Source organism: Alnus glutinosa, chromosome 9, assembly GCF_958979055.1.
Source record: "Alnus glutinosa chromosome 9, dhAlnGlut1.1, whole genome shotgun sequence".
NCBI classification, from domain to species: domain Eukaryota; kingdom Viridiplantae; phylum Streptophyta; class Magnoliopsida; order Fagales; family Betulaceae; genus Alnus; species Alnus glutinosa.
The window spans coordinates 11,912,356-11,929,129 of NC_084894.1; the positions used below are offsets into that span (position 1 = coordinate 11,912,356).

At 36.4% G+C, this 16,774-nt stretch overlaps 1 protein-coding gene across 2 annotated transcripts; it reads right to left on the reverse strand.

Moving 5' to 3' along the window:
* Positions 1–1,263: 1,263 nt before the first annotated feature.
* Positions 1,264–10,144, reverse strand: LOC133877196 (protein argonaute 4-like). Of its 2 annotated transcripts, none has more exons than XM_062315448.1 (23): positions 9,987–10,144; positions 7,727–8,034; positions 7,368–7,573; positions 7,054–7,278; positions 6,816–6,952; positions 6,633–6,730; positions 6,456–6,553; positions 6,109–6,277; positions 5,900–6,016; positions 5,704–5,811; positions 5,503–5,565; positions 5,316–5,429; positions 5,075–5,240; positions 4,875–4,987; positions 4,583–4,720; positions 4,313–4,443; positions 3,728–3,793; positions 2,900–2,963; positions 2,688–2,799; positions 2,526–2,599; positions 2,253–2,347; positions 2,123–2,154; positions 1,264–1,754 (listed from the first exon to the last, which is right to left on the reverse strand). In XM_062315448.1, the coding sequence occupies exons 2-23, from the start codon at positions 7,991–7,993 to the stop codon at positions 1,579–1,581; spliced, it is 2,769 nt and encodes a 922-aa protein (XP_062171432.1). In that variant the 5' UTR covers positions 7,994–8,034; positions 9,987–10,144; the 3' UTR covers positions 1,264–1,578. The 2 variants fall into 2 exon arrangements, with proteins under 2 accessions (XP_062171432.1, XP_062171433.1); XM_062315449.1 differs by having other exon boundaries at positions 7,727–8,025; positions 9,987–10,116.
* Positions 10,145–16,774: the final 6,630 nt, after the last annotated feature.

Here is a 16,774-nt window from a genome sequence, read left to right on the forward strand (position 1 = left end):
TGTTGGTTTAGTACAGTTCCAACCTCCAGCTACCGCTCATGCTAAAATGCATCAAGTTTTTGTGCCAAGCAAAGGCATTAGATTAGCCTTGGGTTCTCTCCAGTCTCCTATACGCATGAGATATGCATGTGCATGTTGTTTTTAAACCTTGTGCCAAAGGGACTAAAAGGTAGTGACAAAAATGGAGAATTACAGGAAAATGGTTTTGTTGTTGATGGTCCTTACAACCGGTACACTTTGGAGTGCAGCGACAGTGTACTGCACAGGGTTGGAGGATGATATAGCTGGGCACCAAACATTAACTTCACCTAGTGGTCGGGTCACGAGCAATTTTATATGGGTGATTAGCTCTGTGCCTCTGTAAGCTCTTCCTTTATCTTTTTTTTTTTTTTTTTTTATCTATTTTCGTTTATTAAGTTTTTGAATTAGAATCCTCTCAAATTATCTCAATTTGAAAGAATTCCAACTAGTGATCATGAAAAAATAATTAGATCCTGATCTTAAGTTTTCATCTCAAAATTACGTCCAACAATAACTCATTTCTTTCAATTTATAAGATTTCGGGTTTGACAAGCACCTCTACAAAGTTTTGGAGAACGAGACAAGCTACAAGAATTGCATTGACAAAAACTTCATAGAGAATATTACAAGGGGTGGTCGTGATGTGTTTAATCTCACAGAGGCAAAGCCGTATTACTTCCTCAGTGGCAAAGGCTACTTGCTTTAAGGGAATGAAAGTCGCTGTCCATGTCCGTGATAACGCACCACCACTGGGGGCACCAATTCTGGTCTACAATGGTTTCCCATCGGATACCAGCTGCTGGATGATCCAACTTATGATGCTTGCAACAGCTTCTCTTCAACTACATCTAAATTCAAACTCTCTTTTGATAAGGTTACAGATTGTGTTTACTAAGAAAGGCACGAAACAAACTCGAATTCTGACCTGAAATATTTAAGACTACTCTATCTTCGAAGCAGTCCTATTTTCAATGCAACTCTGTCCCTACTATGTCTCTAACAATTACCAAAGAAACACCGCAAGGATTAGTTCGAATGATTGCTCGTTTGGTGTAATACCATACCGTCACCTATTCGAATCTCCTCGATTAGCCAGTGGGCGGTCATGTATATGAGATTTATCCACAGGAATGGGTCCCAAAGAGGCCGTGCCTTGAAGGGGAAAGAAAAAAAAAAACATAACCATAACTGGCTATGTGCATCTTACAAATCCCTAAAAACATTCGTCAGTCAACAATGAAATTACCGAATTGCCTACCATATTAAAGTAACTAGATCCATAATTACAACAAAGCCATCAGTAACTTAATTTATGTTAGTAAAGACGTGTCACAAGGACGGACACAAAACAGGCAGGCAGCAGGATACATGAGCATAACTTACACTAGAGAGTACCTTGTGACAGAGGCCTACACATCAAACTACCAAGTACCAAAAGGGTTCAAGTTACTGCTTGGTCCAACGCCTTCGGCAGGGGAAGGCCACACAAATAACTTTGGGTATATACAGACCATTTGTTCAAAATACATTATCTAACACATGCAGAGGATACAAACCTCAACAGAAAAACATGGAGTTGCACACTTTCTCCTCTAATCTGGGCAGTTGCGGAACAGGGACAGCTCCAGCAGATGTCAAACCTCCATGGCTTGAGGATGTCTCAGATGTGTCTTCAAATTTCACAAACTGTCCGATTTGGGTGGCTGCCAAGTGGGCGTAGCATATTGGGGCAACTGCACAGAGAGATTGAGGAATAAATTTTAGAAATATTTTATTTTTAATAGCACTATAAAAGTAAGTAGCAGGTTTAAGCAACCAAGTACAAAATTGCGATTTAGTAAGATCAATAGGCCAAATCTCCTGTGTACTTGATTGCGTTTTGCGCCCTTTAATCTTTAATGATATTTCTCTTACTTATCAAAAAAGAATTAAAAAAAAAAAAAAAAAAAAAAAAAAAAAAGGCCAAATCTACTACAATAAGAAGAGGCTTCCTGGTCTAGTATAATATTATTTTAGTAGAGTGCATCAGCGATGAGCAGTGATCCTTGAAGAGCAAAGCAACCAACCACAAATTGCATCATTATGGTAAACACTGAATTACCTACAGAAACGGCAGTTGTGCTTCTCTGGTACCTGCATTAATCACAAATATTAATTCAAAACAGTTGTAACAGCTAGCCCTAGCTCAAAAGGAATTATTGAAGTAATCTTAAGGCCCAATATCTACTCACACATAAGACAGTGAATGCACAAGTTCCTGTAAATCATCTGCAGAAAAGCCAACCTCGTCAAATAGAACATGGTAATGTGTTGGCCTTGTGGTCCCCTGGGCAGCAAAAGATTGAAATCAGTATATCTATCTGTTTCTTGATATTACAAGAAAGATGATTCAGAAATATTTAGATTTGCAAGTGATTCATTTTTAAGAACACGCCAAGACATCAAAGATTAACACACACCAGTACATTAAGGAAATAATCCGAAAAATCAAAAAATATACTCACAATCATTCCAGCATGAGCACAAAGATAAAAATCGTTGTTTCGTGGATGACAAACTTTGTTGTCTATAATTGTTCCTGCCAAAATAGAAAAGGGAAAAGAAGGGGTCTGAAGCTTGTCCAATACCATACTAGGAAAATCTGCAAAACTTACGGGCTTTCTTACCAGGTGGAACATTATCAGGAGAACCAGGCTGGAAGAATTTTGTATGGTGGTTTTTCTGTGCAACAATTACCACAAACTTGGGGCACCACTTCTCATCAAGAAATTTGCATGCCTAGAAATATTAACAAACATAAAGTATATGTCATTTCCAAACTAAGCAAAGAAATCACAGCTTTTAAATATATAATTGAAGGGTGGCAGGGTTAAAGAACCTCTATCATCTGATCCAATTCAATGTTCAAAACTTGATTGAATTGTGATTCGCTGACTCCATCCCTAAATCCAGTAAATAACCAATTAATAAAAGCATTGCTGAAGCATAAATAGTAAGGTAAATGAACACCCGCCTATAACCACCACCACTAACATGTTTCACATCTATTTTGATGACTTGTAACATACCAAAACACTGTTTACCCACCCCCCACCCCCCCCCCCCCAAAAAAAAAAAAGAGCAAAAAATAAAAAAGACTAGACAGAGCATAGGCAAAACAAACACTATAGACCGATTCTTGCAGAGGATCAGAGCCACAACCAAGATGATTTTCATGTTGATCACAGTAACCCTATGCAACAAAATTGCCATTTTTTATTCTCACAAGATAGAGCATACATTCCCACTCGACAATTCAAACAAGCATTCGACCATCCATAATTGGGAGAACAGAAGATAAAAAGCTAATTTTTCTAAACCCATGTGTATCACCTAACCCATGTGTATCACTAATTTTTCTAAACTTGTTTGCTTCAATTATCATTCTTTCTTGAATTATCCGAGTACTTTGTACCCAGAACCATAAACAAAATAAAATTTCATCCACATGAAACCAATTTCACATGCTTCACTGCTTGATATTCATCCAAATTCCATTTTTATTCTGAAATGATTTTTTTTTTATTGCAACTGAAAAAAAAAAATTAAAACCTTAGTTTTGGACCAATGCATGTACTACTTCCGAATGATTATTGGAGACAGATGTTAGTATAAACAGAAAACATTGGAGCAACTTTTACATTGGCAATCTAAAAGAAAGACATACCTGAATACAATGATTTGATCAGGTTTCCTTTTCCCTGAACTCGTATAGAAGTCAAGCAAAAGCTCCCTGAAATTGCACAAATGCATCACTTGGGAAGTCCACAAGCAAAGCTCAATTTGAAGAAGTACAAACATAGACGGGAGAAAGAATTTCCATCAGAAGTCGCTTTAACTTTTGGACAAAAATTCCCTACAACAAACTTCTCACATGCTTTTTTAATAGCTTAAATGACACATCTCTTTTAGAGGCTGGTTTGTATGACTTTCCGACAAACCAGTCGGAAATTTGTGTCCTAAACTTTTGAAGCAAGGAATCAGCAGGAACTTTTCCTTTCATCGAGTTTGCTTTACATTTTATCTTTTTTTAAGTATTTAATTGTTTATAAATTGATTCTTTTCCTATCCAGCTTGGCAATGTTTGAACCAATCACCAACTCTCAATACCAGCCCCACACTTCAGCACTTGAGCAGAAGCCCAAGGACAAAAGTAAGCAGGAACTGCTCATGCAAAAGAGTTCACATTATTTGGTGATCAAAATATTAAACACTTGCTGTTCAATTACAAGCATTAAGATAGAGAACCCACCTAAATATGCCTTCATCTTCAGTTTCAGACACGCGCTTAAATATTGAATCTATCATTTCAACCTTTGGAGACTGTGTCCGAACAGATGCCCTATATTTAGAAATCAACGGCCACTGCCTTGAGCTGACCACCTGTGAGTTTCAGCAAAATGAATCTTAGATAAGAACTTTTTTTAAAATAAACTAGAACATGAAAAATAGTAAAAAACGTTGTTAAATAGTATTTATTCAAGTAAACAGACAAAAAAGAAAAGTGCAAAATAAGAATTACCGCAGCAATTGATGGTATGTCAGACTGTCCAGGAGAGCCATGTGACACATCCATCCCAATTATGATGGTGGGAGCCTTGGAAACTATAGGAATAGAGGGAGAGTGTTCAACTGCCAATAACGAATTCAAACCGCCCAGCTGCAAGTATGATAAAAAAGGAAATTAAACCAAGTTTGACAATACAATAACACCAAAGCCTTGTATCCCACAAATAATTTGCAACAAGAAACAGAAAAGCCAATAAGGGAAAGAGAGGGAGTGCAGTTAAACTACACTCATCACAGTAGCTCACCTTTGCATTTATCTTCAAGAGAAGATTAGTAAGATATTGGTCATTAACCCTTGTAGGAGCCATGCATTGAGTTACTATTCCATACTCGGCAAGATTCTTTCGCTTCCATGGACCTTGGAGATGCAACAAATTTCATTTAGCAGTCACTTTGTAAACACAATTAGCATTGTCAGTAAAGAATGGATCAAATCACTCTCTACCATAAAGATCAGAGTTTTTCCTCTCAGGAAGCAAGCAAAGAAGAAACTGTGGAGCACCAGGAAGCTTTGACTGAATATCCTCAAACATCTTCTCCACTCTAACCATAGGAGGAGCACGTCTAGTCTGAGGATTCTCTTGAAACACATCGAATGGAGGCTCAATAAGCTACAGCAACACAGGAAAAGGAACTGTCAGTCACTAGACAAGACATTGTAGTATTCATATCAGGACCTAACTTACAATTCCCTTCAACTCTCCACATTTAGTCAAATCTCGTATTAGTCCTTGTATATCGCAACGCGCTGAGAAGTTGACAACAGCCCACCGTTCTATCTTTGCTGGCTGCACCAATTTCTACAGAAACAGTTGAAAATACTGTGAGAATCACAGAACCAAAATCACAAAATGTAGAAAAAACAATGAATACCTTATTGTTAAAGTTCCATCTACCATTCCTAGGAAAAAAGTCCTCCCCATTTCCCACTTTCAACTGTGGAGTAAACAAAGAGAACAATTAGTCTGAAGAGCAAATTTGATTCCATGGTCATAATGCTTTATGAAAATCAATCCAAAGGTTACATTTAGACAAACTGAAATGCCACTTTATTATGACAAATAAGAGAAATACCCTAGGTGCTGGCAGAACACGGCCTTCCACTTGAGTGAAGCTGCTACTGATTGAAATGCCACTTGATTTTAGCATCGGTTCAGAATCATAATTGTTGGTTTTCAAAGCCTACAACATAACACAAGTACTAGAAAATTAACAGGAGAAAATTGACAATAGGAATAACATCCTTCCAAAGTTAAGCAAAGACACCTACATCAGACAAAACCTTCATCCTCTCATGTGGCTTTTGTCTTGATTTTTCCACTAGTGAAGCTCTTTGAGGAGTGGATAGAGATTTTGTATATCGTTGCAAGGACACCAAGGAACAAAGCTAAAAAGAAAAGTGCAACAAAAAAACCTTAGATAAGACCCATTCGTCATTTATACAGTATTAAGTTAAGCAGATATAACCCATAAATTCACCTCAAGAGGTAAATAAGTCGGGCGTTTTGGCTTCCCGACATTGATACATGGAAGATCTCCAGAATAACGCAATTCTATACCACGATGATTAACAAAATAATCATAAACAGTCACTTCTATCTGACCTTCACCATCCACATCGTTTCCATTTCTCTGCTTTAGCGTAAAGCTACAACACACAAGTATATCAATTATTCAAAAATGTGTTACTTATTTAAGAGGAAGTCATATCAATTATTCAAAAATGTGTTACTTATTTAAGAGGAAGTCAGGTTATAATTAGGTGCAAGACCAGTCTCAACACAACCAAAGGAAAAGTAAAAATGATGACATGATAGAAATTATACGTCTGCTCTTTGCATGGTTTCTCACTCAAACCAGTTATCTTGAACTCAAGATTGGAGGGACTAGCTTTAACCCTAAGATTTTTGAGGACTCGCTTAGCCTGTCAATAGAAACAAAAACGGAGCTATAAATTGGTAGAAGAACCAAGTAGAATAAAAGAAAGATGCAGATTTAATTACCTTTGACCAATCAAGTTGAAATGGATCCCTCACATTCTGATTGGAAATTAAAAAATCCACCACTGGCCCAGGCTGTATGATCATGGTAGTTGATACATCTGGATAGAAAGGCAAGAGAACAAGTGAAAAAATGAATAAGTTCAGAAATGAATAAATATAGAACAAAAATGTAAATGATCTTACCAATATTCAGAGATAAGCCTCCCTGGGTGGTTCTAAAACTTGAATGAAATCCTCTGCAGCCAAGAACACCACCACCGACCTCTGCAAAATTTTTTGGATCATTGTGAAAAAAAGATTGGCGAACAAGGAGGCAGCCCCTGCAAGAGTCACAAAATCGTTAAATTTAATGGATCAAAATTAAGCTACATAGAAAGCTAGTGAAAATTAAAAATGAACTAAACCAACATAGTTCACTCACTGCTTAGCAGCATGCTGCCTCAATATAATATCCAGCACTCTTAGGGCTTCTTGGGAGTTCTCTGACTCCTGACCCCGTAGAGCATTTGCAATGGCATTCATGGGAATTTTTGCAGCAAAGCTAATCTCCACTTTAAATGTCTTGGAGTTATACGGACGCCGCAATCTCTTGCGGTCACTCTCATTTGGACTTCCATGGCCATCAGGGCTACGATTACCATTGTTTCTACACAAATTAAGTTCGCTAGAAATTAGAGATAAAGTGACAATAACAGAATACCTAGAATAAATGAATCACAAACCCTGAAGGTATACCTGTTGGATTGGACATCCTCAAGCACAACAGTAAACTCAAGTTTATTGCGGGGAAGTGATCCAACAGTGAACAAACTCTTCTCCCCATCATAAGCAAAGTCCTTCCCAGCTAACTCAGTATCATAAGTCTCCTTCACCCTATCAATCACCTTTCTTCCAACACCTTTACCTTCGACAGGGCGCCCATCTTCATAAGTCACAGAAACCTGTTTGAAAGATAACAAAGCAGTGTAATTTAAGAATGATAAAGTTGAGAAACTCTACACTTTCCTGGAAACCCAAATACAGTAACATAAACTATAATGGAAGAAAGGCCCTCAACAAAAGAAGTGTTATATGAGAGAAATATAGAAACATACACTATAATGGAAGAAATGGCCCTCAACGTTTGTAACCGAAACTTTAAAATGATTTGTAACCAGAGGTATCTTTTGCCCTTTGCTTCCAGGACCACGCCTCGCTATAGGAATTCGCAGAACCTTTTTCTTAACTGGTTCGGCAAGGGGTTCTGGTTCTGCACGCAGAGGAACAACATCTGGTGGGATAACAGGGGGAGGAGGTGGCAATGCATCCAGTGTGCTGCCTCCATCTGTTGTGCCGTTACCGTCTTGCTCAAATGAATCCATGACTTAAGTAGAATACGAATACCTCAGGAATCCTAAATGCACTGTCATGAGGGGTTACAAACAAAAGCAAGATCTAATAACTCAAGTGAAGAAACTTAATAGTTCATAAAATTATCTGGAGACCCTCAGGCTTAAATAGAGAACTCAATGACACATGGGAACCACCCAGACCATCCAAAATGACCATTATGTACTCAAAAAGTTACAGCTTCAATATGAGCTATGAATTGTCCTTAAAGGCACACAAATTTTCTAGCCTGAAAAAAGATACGTCAACTGAATTGAGAACAGACAATCTTAATAAAACTAAACAAATCACTGGCTACTACTGCAGATTTACATAATAATGCAGATTCTGAGACTCAAAAAAAACCCTCAACGGTAATCAAATATCCAAAAAAATTGATACACATGAAAGGATATCTCAACTATCAGAAAAGACAGCACAACACAACCAACCGAGAACTTGGAACTTAAAATTAATTTTAGGATATTAAACTATTATTCCTAAAGGAGCATCAGAGCCCTTAAAAGCTTCAAGTAAATCGAATAAAAAATGTTAGGGGAGTCGGACCATTTCATAACATTGCATAGCAGAACCCCCTTCAAAGCTGTAGAAACCAGGCAAGAATAAGATTCAAACAACAAACAGAGACCCCTAAAAAAATAAAAATAAAAAATAAAAAATAAACAAAAATAAAAAGAAAGAAAGAAAAACCAAAAATTCTCACATAGATTTAAGAACACAAAAATAAAAAGCTAAAATAACAAAAAGGCAACGTATGCTAAAATTGCAGATCACAAAGATACAAAAACCGCCTAAATAACCAGACAACCAAGCAAGTGCCTACTTATTTCCGAACCTAAATCAGAAGTCCGCATTTTAAAACACATTATTAGCCTTCCGTAAGACAAGCTTCGAGAAAGCTTCGACAGGGATAAAAATAAAAAATAAAAAAAGGCATGCAGATTTGTAAAACACGCATCTATGGAAAGATTACTACGTAAAACCCTGAAGAGTAACGAAAAACAGAAACTCAAGGACCGTAAACCAACTTCAGAAAAGCGAGTGCTAAGCCATCAAAGCTGAAGAAATCCCAAGACAAAAAACAACAGAAACAAAAATGTGAAAAACTCATGCAACGCCAGAGAAAACTCTTGAAAGTCACAAAAACCCAAACAAAAATTACTAATACACAAACCTAAACAACAAAACCATAGTATAGAATAAATAAATAAAACTTTCACACTGGAGAGCTAGGAAACTTAAACCAGAAGGCAAAAAAAATAAATAAAAAAGGCCATGCAAAACTGGGCGAACCCATGATAAAAAATCAAAATAAATAAATAAAAAATTCGGTTACAGACGTTCCCTAACACAAACAAACAATATCGCTTTCAAGAAGCAATTTTTAGAAACACATTTAACCCAAAACAAGCATCCAAGCAAGAATAACATACATTCACAGGACATATTACCCAAAAGTACAAACAAACTTCTGCTAAGGGAGAATCCAGTAAAGCTGCAAGCAAGAGAGAGCAAAAAATCACAGATCGAGCTTTAGAACGGGAAATACCCTAATTAAACACTCCTAAAGAAAAGAAAAAAGCACAACAACAATGCTGGTACCAATTTCAGAACAGAAAAATTCACTTTTGAAAAGCACAAAACAACAAAAACCCATGACAGAGCGGGAAACCCTGGGCTTTTAACAACATAAAGAAAACCCAAACTTCCTTTCAAAGCCTACAAAAAAAATCAAGAGGAAAAAAAAAAAAAATCAAAGCAGAAACAGAAACAGAGAAAACAGTCACAGATCAAGCTCACACACAGGAAATGCCCAAAATAGCCCCCATAACAAAGCCAGCATTACAGAAATTGAACCTGAAAAACACCCTAGACACTCTGAAAACGACAGAAAACAGTAGTCTCGTAGACCAAAATCGGCCGTCGAAATGAACAAGCGCCGGCTTTAGCGGCGAAACACAGTACCTTAAAGAGTGAAGAAACGTTGCGTTTCACTCTCTCTCCGTCACTCAGAGAAAGTTGGTGGTATCTGCGGCAGAGGACTGGAAGACTGCAAGCCCCACGCCCTTTTGTCTCTCCGTCAAGTTCAAAGCTCCTCTGGATGATGACGACGCCTTTTATAATCGAATGTTGCGCTCACGGACGGCTCAGATTTGCTCGGTTTCCGCATTGACGATGGATGATGGGTCCCTTTTACTCACTCCGTACTCGCTGTATTTTAATTTTAATTACGTAGGGTACCCTATCCGCACGCCCAAGGGAAAATGTGGGTCATGTCACGCCTCAATTCCTGTACTCTCTGCTCCCCCCAAACAAAGATATCTTTTCAGGCTGACGGTTTTGTCACTGCTTCATTCTCAAAATGACGACCATGTCCTCTTGCTCTGCAACGCCGGTGCTTGGTATTAGGGTGGAAAGGCTGGGGCAGGGCTGGAAATGTAGGAAATCTGGCGAAGGTAGGGTTCGGTAAACTCAAATTCAAATCTCGGTGGAGGATACCGTTTGATCGAAAAAGGACAATATTGGCCATAAAAGGATATCCGATGAAGTATGTAGATTATCTCGAATCTACATTTTATTATATTAATATTTAGTATCATATGTTTTAAATCTTTTAATTTTACCTTCTTTTTTCTTTTCTTTTCTTTTCTTTTCTTTTTTTTTTTTTTTTTTTGTTAAAATACCTTAAATGTTCCATTTAAAAAGAACAAAGTGAAAATTCAACAAAAAAAAAAAAAAATAGTAAAGCAAGGAATCTTTTAATAAGATTCTAAGGCTCAAAATGAGTTCTAGGCTTCACAAAGTATAAGAAATAGAAAGCATCAATGGCTCTCTTACCACACAAGGGAGAAGCAAGCAAACCTCTCAAGAGGTTTGGAAACATTAATTTCATTCTAGATTCTCCGAGAAACACAAAGGGACATCATATTTTTTTTATAGGATGAAAGAAGGCAAAAGTTGAAATGCTGTCAAATATGACCCTGTCCAAGTATATCTACCATAAATTTTTATCTCGACATTTGATGATGGAAAACTTGGTGGCATTAAAAATCTGCTTAAAAACTATTCGAATTTGAACCTCACAAGGTTTTTTTCATTCGGACATTGACAATGTCAAAACGGGCGGACAAGAAAGTGTAGACAAGCTGAAATCCCCATGGCGTCATGACGTCAGCCCGTCAACTAGGGTTTCATAACTAACTTTTCTAATATTTCCAGACAACGTCATCACTTTTATCTAATGTCTAAGTGACGTTGCCAAACAAGTACTTTCAAACCTCCATGACATCAGCACTTCTATCTAACGTCTAAGTGACGTCTAATACTGGTTGCTCTTTAAAGTCTTCATAACAAGAGACATCAGCCCTTCTATATGACGGCCAAGTGACGTCTTACACCAAAATACACAAAGACCCATCTTTTTCACACTAAGACACTTAGGTGATGAAATGAGGCTAATTTCTAAGATCCAACAATATTGTCTCACATTTGGAGGCTATAGTTTGTATTGATGATAGAAAAATATTATTGTAATACCCCGACTCTTAATTAGGGAATAAGTAAGCCTTAATTAAATTAATGTATTAACATTCGTGAGGGAGGAGAATTTTGATTTTCTGTCATAGCCGAACGTTCGATAATATAGTACACCAAACGTTCAAAGATTAAGTCATGAAAGTTAGATCTTATGACGTATATCACTGTTCAAGCAACAAGCTTTGTGTTAGAAGGTATATCGAACATTCGACAAAAAATAAAGCTATTGGGTAAATAGTACGAACATTCGACAAAAGTAGACCGAACGTTCAAAGTTTAGCAAAACTGTGTAAAAATAGCTCATCCTTATCCTCAGATATTTGACTTTTTGAGTTGACCGAACGTTCACTTTTAATCAAGAACAATCGCAGTTCCCACCAGGAATACGACGCACCGTATAAAAAAGCAATATGTTTATAAAAGATTAATCTAATCAAACAACCATCAAAAAGATTTTTTTTCAAAATAGAATGCTTTTAAAATTCAGTTATTTTTCCTACCACGAACAATCTCTATTATTCTTGGAATGTTCGATGCACCTTTGATGAACGTTTGTTGTTCCTTCACGAACGATCGAGAGAAACCCTAGCTGACATAGCCAGTCATCCTTATCCTTTTTGCAAATGATCATAATTCCCATTGAGAACGATCATGGTCCCCCACCAAGAACGATCGTTGACATATTGTACAATATGTCAAAAGGTACATCTCACGCCTTCAGCGTGTGTCAGATCGTACCATGAATGATCGCGGTCGTATGCCGAACGATCATTTAATCCTAAATTTTACATGAACGTTCGTTTCTTACTTGAGGAATGTTCGCCAAATGACCAAATCAGTTGATCTTTATCATTGCTTAGAAATTCCCCTCCCTACGCCTCTCAGCACCATTTCTTCTCCATACATCTATTATATCACACTTCTTGGTTAGAGGAAAATTCCAGAGTGAGAAGATGAGTTTTGTTGATAAATCCACTTTCATTGAGGTAACTCTTGTTGCTTAACCATTCTTTCACGAATATTAATGTTCTATCCTTATTGGTTACAATTTGTTTTACAATTTCTGTTACATGCAAGCTTTATAGATAGTTTTCCTTTTAAAAAGAAAATGACATTTTCAAAGCTTAAAATATAAGCTTTGAACCACTATTGATTTTCATAAATGGTCACGGTAATATGTTTTAAAATGTCCTTATTATGTTATTAGGAACTTTGTTTAAGAGCTAGTGCGTTAGGTTTAGATTATCTTTAGATTTGCATGCATTCTGGTAATGCCGAACATTCTCCAAGCCTTGCATGAATGTTCGTCGCTCGAGAGACGAACAATTGTCATTGTTGCCAAACATTCTAGATTAGGAGTGCTATTAATCTTAAGTTATGTTTCACAGTAGTAGGAGCTTAAAATATCTCAATTTATGGATGAGTAGAGGAGGTAAGTAAATATTTATAAAACTGAGTTCCTAATAGATGCGATATGTCAGTTGATTGAGCATGATTTATTTTTCTTAAACGATATGTTAAAAGCTTGTTAAATTTTCATCTGTACTTTATAACTATTTTAAGATGAGAATTACTATTTTAATGATAGATTAACCATATTATTGCATTGTAAGACATGGTACATCGGTACGTGCGGTAGAACGGCCATTAGTTTACTATCATAAGGGTTGTTCGTTATGGTCAAATGTTTTATAATATGTTATGATGGGCCTAGAATTCAATGATTGTTTTGTGACCAGTGCATCATACTTGAATGGGAGTTATAGTTACCGCATTTGCTAGTAGCATGGGCCACACGAGGTCGGATTCGGTCGGGCTGCTAGTATATATGCATACATATCTAGGGCACCGGTGTTGACGAGACAGCACCAAACCTGCCAAGAATGGGCTAATATCCTCCTGCTTTAAAATCTAGCTATTGGCACCGAAATTATGCATCCGCAAATATTTTAAAACAAGCCATGACTTTCAATGAGAGCATAGTAACAGAGGCAATACTTGTCAATTTTTTCAAAATGCTCATGTTTATGATTTTGCAATTAAAGTTGATTCTCAAGGCTTACTTCATAACCAATCTTGTAATGATTTATTTACCAAGTCATTGACTTACTCAATGCTATCATATGTCTCGAACCCTCTATATGTCGACAATTATCAGGTTGTTTTTTGTTAGAGTTTGAAAGTTCTCAAGGATGAAGATGACAAGTGAACAGTCTCTTAGTATCAGGTTTGTTTATATTGAATCAAATTTTGGGTCACTCTCAGTCGATATTTGATGATAGCATTATTTGAGATTTTATTACTTTTAGATTCTCAAATTTCATATTCTTCTGTCTTTCGCTTTTCTTTTACTCTGATTAGTTTGTAAATGGTGGTTCCACTAGGCAAATTACCAGTTAATTGTTCTATAGGTACTGCCAGAAACTCTCAAAGTAAAGTAAAATCATTACCTACTTTTGGGGGAGTTACAAGGAATGTTCGCGGTTCCCACCATGAATGATCGTTGACGTGTTGTACTGTGTGTCAGAAGGTACACCCCACGCCTTCAGCATGTGTGTCAGACCGTACCCTGAACGATGGCCAAACCCTAAATATTTTACGAACGTTCACGTTTCACTTGTCAAACGTTCGCCAAAAGCCAGATCAATTTATCCTTATCCATTCTGACTTTTTCTCCTATAAATACCCTCACCCTTGCCCTTTTCACCTCATTTTCCGCCCATTCCTTTAGTTGGATCCTAAAGTGAGAGAGAGAGAGAGAGAGAGAGAGAGAGAGAGAGTTTTTGGAGAGAGAGAATGAGTTCTCTTGGTTCTTGTTCTTCAAGGAGGTAACATTCCTAACCTAAATTGTTTCTTAAGTTGTTGTAATGGTGTTTAGTTAGTTTCCATGCTCTAGCTTATGGTTTGGTATCTCTAATTGGTTTTTGGTTTTAATAAATAGATTAGTGTTGGATTAATGTTTTGAAGATTTTTAACGTACCAACGATCAACAAACAAGTAGAAAGCCTATTTTTGAGCTGTTTAGGACGTAAGACTTGTTTTTCCCAATTTCAAGGTTGTAGAGCCTCAATGAAACTTTTTGGAGGGGTCGTGCGATCCAAGTGAGTAAAACTCACATGGATACTTGCTATTATTATTTTTTCGCATAGCATGATTATTTTGTGTACCAAAACATGCATGTTTACAAAACACATGAAATGTACCTTTGATTACTATGAACTATATTTTGTGAGAATGTGTGATTAATGATAAGATAATGAAATGATGAGATTAAGAAAGTATGCATGTAAAATACGGTGAAGACTAAATTGCATCGAATGACATGGTACACCGTTTTGTGCGGGAAAACGACCATGAGCTTACTATCATATGGGTTATTCTTTATGGTCAAAGATTTATTTATTTTTATGTTTGGCCTTAAATCCAATGGTTATTTTGTAACCAACGCACCATGCTTGAATGGGGGTCATGGTTATGGACGTAATTAGCAACGTGAACCACCCGAGATTGGACTCGGGCGCGCTATTAATGATAGACAGTAGCGTACATATCCGGGCCACCGGTGTTGTACTATTGGTCCCTCAGGATATCGCCACCTTGCCGGGAATGGGTTTATATCCTGGGTAGACCATATGAAATTAAACTATGACATGACTCTCTTGTTATAAGCATATATTATATCTATATTGCATAAATCATCATCTTGTATAATGAAATGACACTCCAATGCCTATGATTATAACCTAAACTGAGTTCAGCATATGATAACATGTATATCATGTATATTATTACTCATTAAGTTGTAGACTTACGCTTGTATCTTTTATACCTATAAAACATGTGTTGTCCTTAAAAAAAAAAACGTGTTGTTTTATAGTTGAACTACCTTTAGATGTTGGATTCGAGTTGAACCTCATAGTAGTTGTGGCAATTTGGCGTAGTAATATCGATCTGGTTATGCTTGAGGATTGATTGCTGGATTCTAAAGATCACTCATGGTAATTAGTACTTTTGGGTGATGTTGTAGGCTTAGCATTTGAGGCTCGATTGTGTATTAAGGATTTAGTTTAGATCTAGTTTGGATCTTTTATACCGATGATTTGTATAGTGTGATTTCAATTATTGTAATGACTCTTGGTAGATGCTCTGGTTGTAATTAATGTTGATAGAATATCTTGTTTCCGCTGCGTAGTATTCTCTTCTTTAGGAGTAGTAGATTCCTAAGTCTTATTCCTTGTGAAATTGGACTAGGAGACGAACCGCGAAGTTAATTATCAGTTGTTATACAAATATATACAAATATCAACCTAAATAATAAGCTTCTAAATGTGTGTTTTAACTCGCAAGTGCACAAGATCAAACAAATAGTATAATTAGCAAATACGAGATCATTCCCACGAGGATTAGATTAATTGTGTTTAAAGATAATTTCCTAAAGCTTCTATCTAAATGAAACAAAACAAATAACAGATTTGAATAAAAACTCAAGGATTGAACTTGTGAAAGAAAATCGTAAAACAAATTTGAAACTAGACTTGAAATAATGCGAAAATAAGTTAAGGTTTCGATATTCACCACTAATCATCTTCTTTCAAGCAAACAATTTGCACAATGCTACAAATTACATTTAGATGCTTAATGTTTGCCAACCTAAGGGCATGGTACCTACTCCTTAAGCTATTGATTTCCCTAAGAAACAAGTTAGGCATGGGTGTCGACTCTAACTCTTTTCATTTTCAAAGTATTTAGCATGGTATCTATTAAGTTGCACTTCAAGAAAGCATAAAACAATGGAAACAAACACACGAATTCTGGTTTTTCATGTTGATTAATTCCAAGAACCTATAATTGGTTCCTTCGTCACTTAATGTAGGCACAAGACTCGATCATCTAAATTTATCTAATTGATAATCTCCATATAACAAATGTATATGATGATCAATCATAACACATGAGCCATATGAAGAATGAATTAAAACCTGAAAGTAATCAATTAAGCATCACAAAAATAATTTGTAACAAAGCAAATCGAAATCCATAAGAAAACATGACTAGGGCTTCAATCGAGCCCTAACTAAAATATTTAGGTACACATAATTCTAATGAAAAATATCATTATCACAAAACAATAGATAAAAAATAAAAAATAAAAAATAAAAAGAAAAAGAAAAAAAAGACAACTCCTCTATGATGATAATCCTTAGAGAACAAAAGTT